At 40.8% G+C, this 16,309-nt stretch overlaps 1 protein-coding gene across 3 annotated transcripts in view; it reads left to right on the top strand.

Moving 5' to 3' along the window:
* MYLK (myosin light chain kinase) overlaps positions 1-16,309 on the top strand; it is a 319,613-nt gene that overhangs the window by 198,271 nt on the left and 105,033 nt on the right. For all 3 annotated transcript variants that reach the window (XM_037837064.1, XM_037837074.1, XM_037837055.1), the window contains 6 exons: positions 473-632; positions 1,631-1,796; positions 3,586-3,604; positions 6,257-6,792; positions 7,342-7,548; positions 14,538-14,672. In XM_037837064.1, coding sequence (XP_037692992.1) covers positions 473-632; positions 1,631-1,796; positions 3,586-3,604; positions 6,257-6,792; positions 7,342-7,548; positions 14,538-14,672 — 1,223 coding nt within the window. The remainder of the gene's footprint in view (positions 1-472; positions 633-1,630; positions 1,797-3,585; positions 3,605-6,256; positions 6,793-7,341; positions 7,549-14,537; positions 14,673-16,309) is intronic.

Raw genomic sequence — 16,309 nt, 5'->3', positions numbered from 1 at the left:
CAGGCTCCTTCCATGTTGTAGCTCCCTCATCTCCTAGGGCGTTAGAGTCTCTACTGGACCTTCTACATGAAGACAGTAGAGTGGGCAAGAGAGAGGGTGTGAAGAAGCTCAGAGAAGGTTTTTATGGACCAGGACTGGAAGTGGCATATATCACCTCTGCTTACAGTCTTTTGGGCCACCTCAGGCTTTTGGCCAAAGCTCAGTAGAATTCAGGTATACCTAACTACAAGGGAGGTGGTAAATTAAGTCTAGTTGCATACCCCGGAGATAGAGGAAACAGATTTTGGTGCCACAGATTTTTTTCAGATGGGTCATTAGAAATGTGTTTGGGGCATAGAGTTGGGAAAGGCTACCCTTTGTGATTTTCCGGACCCTGACTTAAATGACGTGGGTGGGGCGCAGGGAGAAGAATCTGAATTGCTTCCTTGTTTGAGGCTGGATTCTTTATATGGTGATTTCTTTCCCGGAACAGGTTTATAGCCTCCACGGTGGAGACTCGTCCTAGTATCTGGGGAGAGTGCCCACCAAAGTTTGCTTCAAAGCTGGGCCGAGTGGTGGTCAAAGAAGGACACATGGGACGATTCTCCTGCAAGATCACTGGACGGCCCCAACCACAGGTCACCTGGCTTAAGGTGAGGTTTCTGTCTACCCTGACTCTGGCCCAGACCTGGAGACTGAAGGTTCAGGGCTAGACCCTCGGACTAGTGGGAGTCTGTCTTTCCAATCAATTCCCTCTGTTGCAATCATAGGTGGTTCTTGAGGGTTTGCTATATGTTTGCTGATAGTGCTTGTTCTTGTCCCTATTTGTACACTCTCCCTCTGTAACTAATTGCAGTGTCCATAATCCTCATACTCATGTAATAGCAGAAAACTTCTGAGTCAAGACAGACCTGGCAATCTCAAAAGAGTGGAATTTGAAGTCATGGGATTAGGTTTCAAGCCACAGCTCCCTGGTTCACAAAGCATGTGATATTGGCCAAGTCATTTGATCTCTTAGGACCCTGGTTTCCTTATCTGTAAGGATAATGCCATCTACCTGAAAACACTGTCGGGGTACTCCATGTGGACGTGCTTATAAATCATTCAGTGATGGGCCCTGTGAAGACAGACATGGGGGAGGTAGTGGTGAAGGAGGAAGTGGGGGCAGCAGGGATGGAGTAGGAGTTAAACAGGACAGTGAGGAGCCTTAGGGAACAACTGAAGTCAAGACCAGGGAGATAAGGTTTTCCAAAGATGGAACTCCTAGATCAAAAATGATAAAAGGACACTTTTTACCTAATTTCTAATTCTCCCAAACTGATCCTGGGAAAAGAATAAAAGGAAGAAGGAGGCAAAAGAAAACTGAAGTAAAGAATATTGGATTTTCCACCTCAAACTAGGTTTCCTTTAAAATCAGTATCCATGCATCTGCTCTAAGCTGAACTGAATGCCACACCACATATGTAGACCTAAAAGCATAGTCCTTTCATTGTCCAAAGACTGCTTTCTGACCGTGTATATATCCCCAGAGCAGAGGGCTCTGCTCTCCATGCCCTGTGGCTGTCCCACTCAGGGTTGGCGGACAATAGGAAGAACAGTGCCAAAAGTTGAGCAGGTTTCTGTGACCAAATTACCCTATTGCCATCCACAGGGAAATGTTCCACTGCAGCCAAGTGCCCGTGTGTCCATGTCTGAGAAGAATGGAATGCAAGTTCTAGAAATCCACGAAGTCAACCAAGGCGATGTAGGAGTATACACATGCTTGGTGGTGAATGGATCAGGGAAGGCCTCCATGTCTGCTGAGCTTTCCATCCAAGGTATTACCTGATGGGAGGGGTAGTGCAGAATGAGTCCTTCCTGGTGTCTTTTCCTCCCAGAAGGAACTGCTTGTTCATTATGCATCTGAGTGTATACGTGTAGGCACAGTTACACACCTACATGTTCCCCAGGGGCGTGGTCTTTAACCAGAAGAAAGGGTGGTGGGCAGGCAGCACAGATGTGGCCACAGAGGAAGATGCTGTAAGCCAGACTGCCAACCTTCTCTTGTGTCCCCACACTCTTCCCCATATCTGTATCTCCAGTCCTTTCTTCTTGCTCAGACCTTTTATCATATCTCTAGTTGCTAATGGAAAAGTGGACATTACTAATGTCTTACCATCACCTCAGATTTTACCTATCTAAAACTTAGTTCATCATCCACTCTATCCTTCAGATCAGATGGTCTCTCAAACCTTTCTGCTCTGGGATCCCCATTTTCCGGACTGGACATTTCAGTATCACTTTTGACCTCGCCTTTTCCTTGCTTTAGTCATCAACCCCATTCAGTTCTTCTTCTGAAATCTCTTTGAATCTCTCTCCTCCTTTCCATTCCTCTGGGATCTTCTAAGTCCAACCTGGGGAAGCTGGAGATATGGAGAGGGAAGGGGATTGACATCATTCAAGGAGGAGGACCCTTGAATCAGGTGGGATTTGAGGGATAAGGAAGACAAGTGACCTTCTCTCTTTCCTCCTCCTTTGTTACCCTCTCTTCTTCCATGATATTCTCCTCCATGTTTCCTTCCTTTCTCAGAAACTATTCCACCTTGCTCTCTTTACCCTTTATTGGCCTGAGTGTTTTCCACAACCCATAGGAAAAATTTATTTTACATTGTAACCTGGAGCATGCATATGTGTATAGGCATATTTAATTGAAACAAGTTTTATGAAACAGCATTGACTCTATGTACAGTACACATTTTCTGTTCCATTCTGAACCATTTTTTTTTTTTAAATCCTGGTACTGACTGAAGAATTTGACTTCACCACTCACTGCTGGATCAGGACCTACTGTTAGGTGTCTGGAGCAGTGTCTGCTTGCTCAAACATTATTCCCTTCTGAAGTACTTAAAGACAAAATGATACATTGTCTTAGATTTTCCTTAAATATTCAAGGAAAAAAAAAAGAGCTACCAAAAGGGATAGATAAGACTGGCAGAATGTTGATATTGCCTTAATCTGGGTGATGACCTTCAGGGTTTGTTATATCCTTCTTTCTATTATGGTATATTTTCAAATTTTTCCAGGATAAATTTTTTTAAAAGAATGTGGCAGAAAAGATAGTGTGTGTTTTTTCTTTGAAGCCCTGAATAAAATTATACTTTCTCTGTAAATTCTTAAAGCAAGTATTTGCCCCAAATGACCACTTTCAGGGGGGCTGTTATTGATGACCATGGATAAGTCAAAAGTGTTTGGGTTTTGAAATTGTCAGTAGATGTGTATTTTTGTTTCCCTCAATTGGTTTTTTGTTTCCATCTTCAAGTCAGTGACCCAGAACAGCTCCTGTGCCCTCAGGGTATGGTAGCAAAGGCCACCATTTAAGGTCACACATCAGCAGGGAAGCTGGTGTTGAAATTTTTACAGTGCCCTCCAGAGCCAGAGGCATTTATCAGATTAATCCAAGAATTTCAGTGTCAGGGAAGCAGGAAGCAGTGAGGTGAGGTGGGAACTTAGATGGGGAAATGCTTAGGAAGTGAAGACTCTAATAAATTAAAGGGGTTGTTTTATCATTTTCTCCTCTTGGTGTATAAAATATTCCACTAATGGTCTTTCTCCTCCCCCTTTTTTCAGGTTTGGACAATGCCATTAGGTATGTCTAGGCTTTGTGATTATTATGTTTTCCATCTTGAAATACTCTCAAGGAAAGAGGGATTGTTTCCCAGAAATGCCCTAAATTTCTGAGTCATGATATAGGAAGGGAGAATTGACTGTTCTGGGAACTTTGTTTTATTTGGGGTGTTTTATTCTCCAGTTGTAATTTTCCATACAGGTCTCATATCAGGGTTGCTATCAGTACTGAGACTCTTGAAGGCTGAGCATTATCATTTCAATGCCATCATCTTTCGTAGTGTCTACTCAGTATCTTCACACGTGAGCCGTCATTAGGAAGGACACTCTGCTCTGAAAAGTGCACCTTACTCATTCCAGACCACAATTCATTCATTCATTCAGCAGGCATTTATCAGGAGCTTCCTTTCCTGCGTGTGGGGCTCAGTTCTAGATGTTAGGTGTACAGGAGTGAGCAGTCTAGTGTAGAGAAGGGCTTTAAACACAGTCATGTGAATACATAATTATAAATTATGATAGATTTTATGAGGGAAGAATAAGAGAGAGGTGCTAATTTAGATGAAAGTGTCAGGGAAGCCCTTTCTGAAACCTCGGTAATTGAGCTCAGACCTATAAAGAGCAATATTAACCAGGTGAAGAAAGGCTCAGGGAGAAAGTGCTCCAGAGGAAATTGCATGAGAGGTAGGCATGTGTGGGAACCTAAAAGAACACCCATGTGGTGCCTGTGTTTGTCACAGAGACAGTGTCTTGTGGGATTTGAGAGGCAGGCCAAATCATTAGGGAAATGAAAATCAAAACACAATGATATACCACTTCACACCCTCCAGGGTGGCTATTTTTTAAAAAAAGAAGTGAAAACAAGTATTGGTGATGAGAAGGGGAAATTGGGACTCTCATACATTGCTGGTGGAATGTAAAATGGTGTACCTGCTGTGGAAAACAGTTTGTTAATTCCTCAAAATGTGAAATGTAGAATTACCATATGACCCAGCAGTTGTGCTCCTAGGTAAATATCCAAAAGATTTGAAAACAAGGACTTAAACAGATACTTATATGCCAATATTGTAGCATCATTCAGAATAGCCAAAAGTTGGAAACAATGCAAGCGTCCATCAGCTGAAGAATGGATAAACAAATGTGGTATATACGTACAGTGCAATATTATTCAGACACAGTAAGGAATGAAGCCCTTTTCAAGGGCCTGAAAACCTTATGCTGGATGAAATAAACCAGACACAAAAGGACAAAAACTGTATGATTCCGTTTATATGGAATATGTAGAATACACAATTTATAGAGATGGGAAGTAGATTAGAGGTTGTCAGGAGCTGGGGTTGGGGAGGGGAGGGGAGGAGGAATGGGGAGTTATTGCTTAATGGGTTTCTTTTTGGAATGATGAAAAAGTTTTGGGAATGGATGGTCGTGTTGGTAGCACAGTATAAATGTAACTAATGCCCCTGAATTGTACACTTAAAAATGGTTAAAATGGCAAATTTTATGTTATGTATATATATATTACCATAAAATTAAATTTATAATAGACTAGATAGATAGGTAGATAGATATGTCAAAAGAAACAATTTACCACATACAAATTAAAGCATTAAAAGGGTTTATTGCAAGAGAAACTGCTCGAGCAGAGAGGATCTCGAACTAGGGGAAGCTGGAGGGACAGTCTCTATAGCCATCTGGTCACAGCCACTTATAAAGTCATTTAGAGGATTTCCAAGCAGGAAATCACAGTGATTGGTTGACATTTAAGTTTCTTATTACATAAGAGGGTCATACGCAGTGGGGAATAAGTGTATATTGCTTAGTGTACTATACTTATCCATTTTGTGATAGACTGTCTCTACTGGACCAAAACTGGCTTATAGCTAAGTGTCTAAGTGTTGCTCAAACTCAGATCCCAGAAAGGCCTAACACTGTGATAGATTATTTGGTCTTTTGGAAAGTCCCTGTCATTTCTCAGAAAGGGGTCCTCCCAAGAACCCTCTATGCAGGCAGCTGTTGTATTTTATTTAACAGATACAGATGGGTGGGTGGGTGGATGGATGGAAGGAAAGGAAAGGAAGGGAAGGGAAAGAGGGAAGGAGGAAGATAGATAGATAGATAGGTAGGTAGATAGGTAGGTAGATAGATAGGCAGGCCATAGGCAGCTCATATAAGCTCATCCTTCCATCCTTGTAGGCCATCTTGAGAAGCTCAATTGTATTTTTAATGTCATGGAAAAGCTGTTGGAGGATCATTAAGCTTGAAAAGACATAATTCATGCAATTTATGCCTTTAAAAGATTGATTGTGGTTGCTGTGTGGAAAACAAATTAGAAAGGGGCAAAGTGGACAAGGACCAGCACATTAGGTGGTTTGAACTAGGGTGGCACAGTAGAGATGAGGAAAAAGGCAAATTTAAGAAATGTAGATAAAACAGGACTCTGGATTGGGATAGGGTGGTGTCAAGAATGGCTGCCTGTTTTCTGGCGTGGGAAACAGAAAACTGCAAAAGGAAGACTGTTCCTCTTACTTTCTCTTAATTTGTGAGCTTGAGAATCCCTGCTGTCTGTCTTTGTAATGTGTTATGTTTGTGAGTAATCAGATAATCATTATATTCCTCTTTCTCCTTCCCCACTGCCCTCCCTTGTCTCCCCACCACCACAACCACCACCACCGAACAGGTCATTTGTAAGAGGAGCAAAGGCTGCCAGTTCGGACATCAGGAAGGAGGTGACCAATGGAATCGTGAAGGGGCTGAAACTGGGCAGCCAGGAAACTGCAGCTGCAAATAAGAACCGTTCCAGTGCCCAGAGAGATAACCCCCCAGCCTGGGCCACAAGCAGCCAGCCTCAGCCTCTGAGGGAACCCAAGGTGGAGCCATTTGGGAACTCCCCAAGAAAGGCCCTGAAGACACCAGTCCTTCAGAAGACTTCCAGCACCATCACCCTGCAGGCCACAAAGGCCCAGCCAGAACCAAGAGCACCAGTCTTGGGGGCCCTCTCTCCCTCTGGAGAAGAGACGAAGAGGCCACCTGCTGCCCTTCCAGCCACCTTACCTTCAAGGCAGCCTGGCCTCCGAAGCCAAGAAGTTATGAGCAAGTCTGCTGCCAGGAAAATCCCCATGGAGGGCCGGAGGGATTCAACATTCCCCAAATTTGAGAGCAAGCCCCAGAGCCAGGAAGTCAATGAAGAGCAAGCAGTCAAGTTCAGATGTGAGGGTGAGTAGAGCTAACTAAGGTCACTGGTCCCCAAAATGTAGCCCCTTCAGCACAGTTTGTTCCAGGCCTCCTGTATTCATCTATCCTTAGACTAGACCCCATAGGAAGCCACCAAACAGGACTCCTCCACCTGGAAGGACTCAGTCTAGTAATCTCCCTTATTCTGGAGGAACACCAGACAGTGGCCCGTTGTCCATTGTCGAATAGCATGGTTGGCCCTATGCCCTAATCAATAACCACCCTAGAGGGGAAAACCCAGCATCATCATCATCATCATCATCATCATCATCACCATCAGACAAGCAACAGGGTCTCCTCTTTCCTCCCTTCTTTGTGCTTTGGCCAACCTGGAAGCCTGCTCCCCAAGGACCCTGCCTGTTTTATGATGTTCACTCTTGTGGAGAGGAGGGTTGAGAGGAAGGAAAGCAGATGCAGAGTGGGAGGGCAGCTCCATGCCAGACTGAATTCTTCCCTCTGGTTCAGGCCCTTTCCTCCCCACAAACACAATGTGCTCCTGGGGGGATCTCATGTCCTTCACCTGCCCTGCAGTTTCAGGGTTCCCAAACCCCGAGGTGGCCTGGTTCCTGGATGGTGCCCCTGTGAGGAGACGAGAAGGCATGGTTGAGGTTTATGATGATGCTGGATCCCATTGCCTCTGCCTGCTGAAAGCCCACGTGAAGGACAGTGGGAACTACAGCTGCACAGCTTCCAATATCCGAGGCCAGGTTTCCTGTAGCTGGACCCTCGTGGTGAAGAGTAAGTACATGCCTCCAGGTCACTCTGATTCTCTGTGGGAGGATCATTCATGGGGTGCTCCATACACTGCGGATGTTTCATCTCCCACTGCCCTACAAAAACATCCCCACCTGCATGCCACGACCACATCCATTGCCCTAGGCAGTGATTCTGAATCAGAAGTTCACACCAGAATCACCTCAAAATAAAGAGGCCCAGGTCTCATTCCCAGCCCAGCTGAGAGCTACCTTTATTAGATTCCTCAGTTGTCATGGTGCTATGACTCACTTTCCGTAACCACAGAGAACCAAGTGCCCACTAAGTATACAGTGTTTAGAGTAATGTGAGATGATGTGGGATCCCACATCTTTTATGTTTATTGTAGTATATGTTTATAAAAATAATGCATGTTCATTGTAGGGAATATATAATGTTATGACTCAGAAATAAATATCATAAATAAATATTTGTTTATGTAACATAAGCTTCCTAATTTGCTCATGTAACATAAGCATCTTTATTATTTAATATTTTTTTGAAAACGTGATTTTTAATGGCCATATAACATTGTATAGATGAACCTAAAACAAGCATGCTCCTATTGTTGAATATTTAGATTGTTTCAATTTCTTCACTATTATAACAAAACTATGATAAATATCCTTGTACCCATCTATCTCTATATACAACTTCCTTCTCATTTTAAATTCTATTTATGGACCCTAGCTCTATGTCATACCGTTGAGAAGTATATTAAACAATACCGTGGAGATAGAATCAGCAAACTGCAGACCGTAGGAAACTCTATGGGACGAATAACCGTTATCTATATATTAAAAAAATAAATTGCAAGCAAAAAAAAAAAGGTCAGGGCAACTTATAAGAAGCTTAGATTAAGAGGTATATAATAGATACCAACAATTACAATATATAGATCTACTTTTAATCTTGATTTAAACCCTTAAAAATTTTTATGAGAATGGGAAAATTTGAAAAAGATATTTGGTATAAGGAATCAGTGTTATTTTTTAAGGTATGATGGTGGTCTTGTTATGTTTTTCTTTAATCCATGTATTTTAGATATAAAAACTGGAAGTGATATGATTTCTGATATTTGCTTCAGAATAATCCTTGTTTAGGGGGATTAGGTGGAGGTATAAATGAAACAAGATTGATTATGAGTTGTTCATTGCCAAAGGAGATAGGTACATGGAAGTTCTCTATGCTGCTTTCCCTACTTTTGTATATGTTTGAAACTTTCCAAAATAAATGTTTCTAAAGAAAACAGTAAATCCCTTAGTGGTTCATCTATACAATAGAATACCATACAGCCAATAAAACAAATGTGACAGATCTATAGAATCTGATAGTGACACATGTCCAAGATATACTAGTAAGGCAAAAGAACAAAGTGCAGTTTATTCTTTCCCAAATTGAATTGTATTGGTACTCTTGTCAGAGATCAACTGATCATAAATGTGAGGGTTTATTTCTGTAATTTCAATTCCATTCTAATGATCTATATGTCTATCCTTCTGTTGATCTGTATGTCTAGTCTTATGCCAGTACCACACTGATTTGATTACAGTAGCTTTGTCGTAAGTTTTGAAATCAGAAAGGATAAGTCCTCCAACTTTTTCTTTTTCCTTTTTTCTTTTTAAGTTTGTTCTGGCTATTCTGGTCCTTTGAATTGCCTTATTTTTTTCTTTTTTTGTCTAGTTATTCTATTCATTATTGAAAGTGGGTTACTGAAGTCTCCAACTATTATTGTTAAACTGCCTGTTTCTTCCTTCAGTTCTGTCGGTTTTGATTTGTGTATTTTGGGACTCTGTTGTTAGGTGCATATTTGTCTTTAAGTGTTATATCTTCTTGATGGCAATTCAGAAGGCACTCCTTTTTATTATTATATAATATCCTTTCTTGTCTCTCATAACAATTTTTGTCTTAAGTACTATTTTGTCTGGTATTAATATAGCCACTCCAGCTCTCTTTTGGTTACTGTTTGCATGGAATATCTTTTTCCGTCCTTTGTCTTTCAGCCTTCTACTACATTTGGGTCTTAAAGCATATGGTTGGATCATATTTTTGTTTGTTTGTTCTCTATCTGTTCTGCCAATCTCTGCCTTTTATCAGGAGAATTCAATATATTTATATTTAATGTAACTGTTGATAAGAAATTATTTATTTCTGCCATCTTTCTATTTGTTTTCAATATGTGTTATCTTGTGTCTTTTACTATATATATTTAAAATTTATTTTCTTGATGGTGGTTTTGGGGATTGCAATTAACGTCTTAAATTAAAACAATCTACTTCAAATTAATACCAATTTAACTGCAATAATATGCAAAACCTTAGTTCTAATATAGCTCATTCCCTCCCTGCTTCCTTTTGCTATTACTGGAATGTGAATAGCATCTTTATGCATTATAAGTTGATTAACACAGTTTTATAATTATTGCTTTTTGCAGTTGCCTTAATTTAAGACAATATAATTTAACTTAGATTAACTTAAATTAACTTTGATTTATATTAACTTGATCTAATTTAACTTAAAAACAATCTAGTTTTGATTTAATACCAGTTTATTCTCAGTAGTATAAAAAAGCTTTGCTCCAATATACTCTGTGACCTTCTTACTTCTTTTTGCTATTATTGGCATACAAATAGAATTTTTATATATAAGCCCATCAGCAGAGTTTTGTAATTTATTGCTTTATGCAGTTGTCTTTGAAATCAGATAGAAGAAAGAGTTACAAACAAAAATACATTTATACTGTCTTTTATATATACCTGTGTAGTTCTTTACCATTGCTCTGTATTTCTTCCTGTAGATTTGAGTTACTGTCTAGTGTCCTGCCATTTCAGCCTGAAAGACTCCCTTTAGTATTTCTTATAGAGCAGATCCACTAGCAATGACTTTCTCTCCTCTCTCTCTCTCTCTCTCTCTCTCTCATCTGGGAATGTCTTAGTTTTGCCTTAGTTTTTGAAGGGTAGATTTTCTGGTTATAGTCTTCTTGGTTGACAATCTTTTCTTTCAGCATTTGAATATGTCATCCCATTGCCTTCTGCCCTCAGTGGTTTCTGCTGAGAAGTAACTTGTTCATCTTATTGTGGATCCCTTGCATACGATGAGTCACTTCTCTCTTGTTGTTTTCAAAATTCTCTTTTTGTCTCTACTTTTGAAAGTTTAACTATGCTGTATCTAGGTGTGGATCTCTTTGAGTTTATTGTACTTGGAGCTCAATGAGCTTCTAGAATATGCAAATGAATGATTTTCATCAAATTTGGGAAGTTTTCAGCCATTATTTCTCCAAATATTCTTTATAATACTTTCTCTTTTCCTTCTGGGACTGACTATGCATATATTGGTACACTTAATGGTGTCCCACATCTCTGAGGCTTTCTTTATTCATTTTGTTTCATTCCTTAGTCTTTCTCTTCCTCAGACGGGATCATCTCAACTGACCTATCTTCAAATTTGTTGATTCTGTCTTCTTCCTGTTAAATCTGCTCTTGTGCTCCTCTAGCAAATATTTCATTTCAGTTATTGTACTTTTCAACTCTAGAAATTCTATTTTGTCCTTTCTTACAATTTGTCTCTTTGTTGACAATCTCTATTTGATGAGGTCTTGTTCTCATTCTTTCCTTTATTTCTTAAGGCATTTTTATAATAGCAGATTTTAAGTCCTTGTCTACTAAGTCCAATCTCTAGGTTCCTCAGTAACAGCTTCTAGTGACTGCTTTTTTCCCCTATGTTTGGGCCATATTCTCCTGTTTCTTTGCATATCTCATAATTTTCTGTTGAAAACTGAACATTTAAAATAATATAATGTGGTAGCCCTGGAAATCAGATTTCCCTCTTACCCAGGGTTTGTTGTTGTTGCTGTTTGCTGTTGGTGGTGATTTTTGATGTTTGTTTGCTTATTTAGTGACTTAACTGAACTAAATCTTTAAGTCCTTATTATTTGTCACATTTAGTCACTGAAGTCTCTGTTTGACTAGCTTCATGGTTAACCAATGAGTGGATAGTGATTTCCTTAAGTGTCTTGAACTAGTAAGTCTCGCAGCCTTTACCAAGGGTTCTATGTGTATGCTGGTGTACATCTTCAGTGCTCTAGCAGGCAGTTTACGACTCTTTCTTGGCCTTCACTTCTTGCTTGTACAGAACCTCAATATCAGCAAAAGATGAGAAATTAGGGCCTTCTTGGGTCTTTCCTGGGCATGCCCACAACCTTGCACATGCGTGTGGCCTCCTTGGCTTCCAGGAATATGCTGGACCTTTTCAAAGCCCTCTATAGACATCTCATTGCCTAGTTTTTCCTTTTAAATTTTCTTTTGTCAGCCCCTTGTAAGCCCCAACTGGTACTGTTACCTCAGGAAGCTGTGATGTTGAACAATAGCTACTGGTTGTTTTACACAAACACTCTAGGAATGAGCTATTCACACAGAACAAGCTCTGGGTCAGATAAATAAAGACATCCCAGAGAGTGGAACTATTCAGGGAATTGTCAGATAGGTCAAATAGTGACAGTTCTCTGGAAATGGGACTTTTGAGACACTCCAATTTTCTGCTAGGCTGCTGGTTTTCACAACTACCATAGTTATGAGCTTGTTGGCATTCAGAGCTACCACAGAGCTGAGGAGAGAGAGAGATGGGAATTGAGCAAGTCAAAACGCCTCAAAGCTTGCTGTTGTTACCAAGATTTGACAGCTTTTCTTGGATGAATGCTCCCGAGGATGTTGCAAGCCTTTGGTTAATTTTCTGAGTTCTGAAAAAGTTGATTTTGACAGTTTTTGCCACTGTTATTGCTTTTATGGAAGAGTAGATTTTCTTAGGTCTTTATGCCACCATTCCAGAAGTGCTTCTCAACTCCCTGTCTCCTTGAAGCTAGCTATTCTAAACCTTCTCCAGCCTCTATAAATCTTCAGTTCACTCTTGGAAGATGACTTTACAGAGATATAGGTCATTTGATGGGAGTTTTTGTTTTTAACTTTTTATTTTGAAATAATTTTCAAACTTACAGGACAGTTTCAAAAATAATTAAAAAAAAAAAAAAAACATACCGAGAAGTCCAACATACCCACCCCACCCCCCATCTAGACACCAACATTTTGCCACATTTGGCATATCATTCTGTCTATCCATCTGTCTTCTGTCTGGTGGGAGTACTTTTGACTTTTTCTGCAACATCCTCTTTTTCTTCTTTTTCTCCTGTTACTGCAGAAAAGCTGCTTATTTCCCTTACTATAAGACTTCTTTTTCCATCCCTCCCAGTCTCCTTTATGATCTTATCTAATGATTTATTCTCCCACCATGTTTTCAATCTCTTCTTTTTCTTTTATCTATAGGCTCCTACCTTCTCCCTACAAGCACATTCTGGGTCTTCCTTGTGCTTACAAAGGAAAGAAAATATTTCTCTGCTTGACTGCTCCTCAAGCAACCACCATATCACTTTACTCTCTTTCACCCCAAACTTGTTGCAAGTGTATTCTCTATGCACAACCTTCATTTAATGATAATAGCTAGTACTCTTGTTCTGTGTACCAGGCTTTGTGCAAAATGCTTTACTTGCATTATTTCGTTTAGTTATCCCACAATCTTATGAGCTAATATGGTTTTACACTGATTTTCCAAATGAGTATACTAAGCTGTAGTGAGGTTAAATGACTTACCCAAGTTTACATGCTTAGTAAAAGATAGAGCTGTATTTCTATCCCAAGTTGGTTTGATACAAAATCCCATATTCTTTTCAGTGACTCCAAAAGTATTTCTCTAATGAGGGAATTGGATGCTGGCTGGTGGGAAGGGTGGAGATAGTGCCTCTCCAAGGCTCTCTGCATAGTTTGTGTCCCTCCTTCCTCAGTGCCAGACCTGTCCAGATGCACCATCATTCTGTCTTGTAGCTGCTCTCCTCCTGCCTATTCTTCCATTAGGGAGCTCTGATCTAGATCTAGAGCCAAAGAGCTGTGTATAAATCCTGGCTTCACCATGGGGCTTGACTATGGGAAATAATTAACTTCATCTGTAAAAATGAGCTAAAGATAGCAATGTCATTGCACTGTCACATCACACCTATAAAAGTACCTGTCAATAGGAGGCCCTCAAATATAGTTTCCTTGCTTTTAAGTCCTTGCAATATAAAATGCCCTTTCCCCTCATCAGTGTATTGAATAGTTTCTCTTGAAAAGCACCAGTGATCTTCTAATCACCAAATTCAGTTCTTTTCTCAGGTATCAGTCACCTTGATATTTCTGCATATGTCCTGTTGTTATAGAAGTGATTATCCCTATTGCTCTTGGTTAGAGTTCCAAACTGCAAAATGTTCCCCAATTCACCAGTGTAGAAGACTTTGAAAGTCCAGCTCAGTGGTTCTCATTGAGAATGTGACTCAGAATCACAAGGGGAAGGTGTTAAATGCATATTCTCAGGCCTCCTGAGGCTCTGAACCCTTGGCCTAGGTTGGGACTCAAACCAGATTTGGACATGTTAATCTTTCTCATTTAACTCATTCCTGGAACTGGAAAAAATAATTATAATAATTTAAAAATTGAAATGTCCTCACCATTGTGCATGTGTTCTCTACAAGTAGAAATATATTCACAAGATTCGGTAATCACTGATGGGATGTGTTAAAGAAGATAAGAGATGTTAAAAAGCAGAGTAGAACCAACAAAGGTGGGAAGGAATGCTCAGTATGCTCCAGGATAGCAAAATTCAACATAAGAGGTACTTGAGCCAGAGGAGAGAATGCAGGCCCAGGTTGTGGTCTCTTCCAGGACTTAAGGGTATTTTGTGACTGTGAAAAAGCTCCTGCCTGTTCCTGTGCCTTGGGCTCCTGGCCTATACACTGGTAGTGCTGCCTGCTTCCCTGAATATGGAAACAGATCAAGGCAAGGGCAGGCTCCCAGGTGCCGGGGACACAAGGAGGCCGTGAGGCTGGGAGCAACTGAGGCCAGAGTGGGCCAGCTGTGATGCTGAGGCGGCCTGTCTGTTCTTTGCCTCCTAAGGATTGGCAAGGATGGAGGTGGCCCCCTCATTCTCCAGGGGTCTGAAGGATTGTACCATCATCGAGGGCCAGGACTTTGTGCTGCAGTGCTTGGTGCAGGGGACCCCAACGCCCCGAATCACTTGGCTGCTCAACGGTGAGTCCTCCCTGCCCCAACCTCCTGCTCCCGTCCCCTAGGCCCTTTGGCCCTCCCTGCATTCTCATGTGGCTTCCCCACTTATCAGTCTGAACACTTTTTATGCCTCGGTCATCCCGGTGGCATAAGAAGGAAGCACAGGGTATAGAGCACAAGAATTGGGAGTCAGCTACTGATGGGTTTTGGGACACTGGTCAAGTTACTGCTGTTAAGCCTTGAGTTCCTCGACTGTAGAACAGGAATAATGCCACCTACCTTGCAGGGTAGTGGTTGTAAAAATTAACTTAGATCATTTATAAAAATCAGTTAATGAGGCACCTGGCATATAGGTGCACAAGCAATTTAATTCCTTTTCCAACAGCCAGGCCCCTAGTAGGACTTCAATAAATACTTGCTGAGTCAACAAATGAACAAATAACCTAACAAATTAATGACCCACAGCAGAAGATGCTCAAGGGACCACATCTTTTATTTAGTGGCAAGTGGTTTTGGGGTTTATAAACCAGTAATTCTTTTTTTTTTTTCCTTCACTTTTTTCATTTATTTTGTTAATATGGTGAATTATATTGATTAATTTTTAATTAAAGTTTAATATATATGCAGAAAATTCACACTTTTTAGTGTATGTTCTGAATTTTAATAAATGCCTACAGTCATGAAACCACTACTACATTCAAGATCAAAAATGTTTAATTAACTCCAAAATTTCCCTTGTTTCTCAATGCCCTTGCCTGGTTTTTATCAGAGTTATGCTGTCTCATAAAATGAGTTGAGAAGTCCAGTAATTCTTTTTAAAATTATAGTCCTGTAGAGGCATGCCAACATCTTTTTGCCAAGTAAGAGCCTTTAAAAATGAATTACCGTATATCATCACCCTTCCCCTTTTATAAGGGCCTTTTAATTCCAAAAATGTGGGAGAAGTCTAATTCAAGAACTGAGAACTGTCCATTAAATTGATGAAATTGAGCAGGGACTGCTTTAGGAAACCACAGAAGGAAAGAGCCAGGAGTAGGAGATAGGAAATGTGGGCACTTGTCTTTCTCTGTCACTGTGTGATCACATAACCTTGACACCCCCACTGACTCCCCTGGGCGTTGGCTTCTTTATCAGTGCAGACAGGGGCTGGAAACACAGGTTCAGGGTCTCAGTCTGATGGAGCAGGCTTCTTGGGGCAGCAGTGCCCCTCACTTCTGCAGCAAATGGTCCCCGGTCATTTCTGCATCATTGACGTGTTGCCTGTGAACCTTCCTCGTTGGTTATGGTTTGCTCAGGCTTTGCTAGAAAGTATCTTTAGTCAGTGAGAGGACATGCCATATAGTCTTCATATATGTCGTCATCTTGAGTGGAAAAGTGAGAACTCAGGTCTCCCTTCCCTCTCACTCCACTGAAGACAGCCTGAGGACTGATTACAAGGGGGCAGCCACCTTGTGGCTGTAATAGAATATGGATGTTAGGGGCGGATCTGGGTGAGACTGTTCTGTTTCTGTCTGGCTCAGAGTCTAGACCAGGGGCCAGTAAACATTTTCTGTGAAGGCCCAGATGGTAAACATTTGCAGCCTTGTGGGCTGTACAGTCTCAGTAGTAACCAGTCAGCTCTGCTGTTGTAGTGCAAAACAGCCATAGACAATGCAGAAATG

This window comes from Choloepus didactylus, chromosome 1, assembly GCF_015220235.1.
Source record: "Choloepus didactylus isolate mChoDid1 chromosome 1, mChoDid1.pri, whole genome shotgun sequence".
Taxonomy (NCBI): domain Eukaryota; kingdom Metazoa; phylum Chordata; class Mammalia; order Pilosa; family Megalonychidae; genus Choloepus; species Choloepus didactylus.
This window is presented reverse-complemented; position numbering and strand designations above follow the sequence as displayed.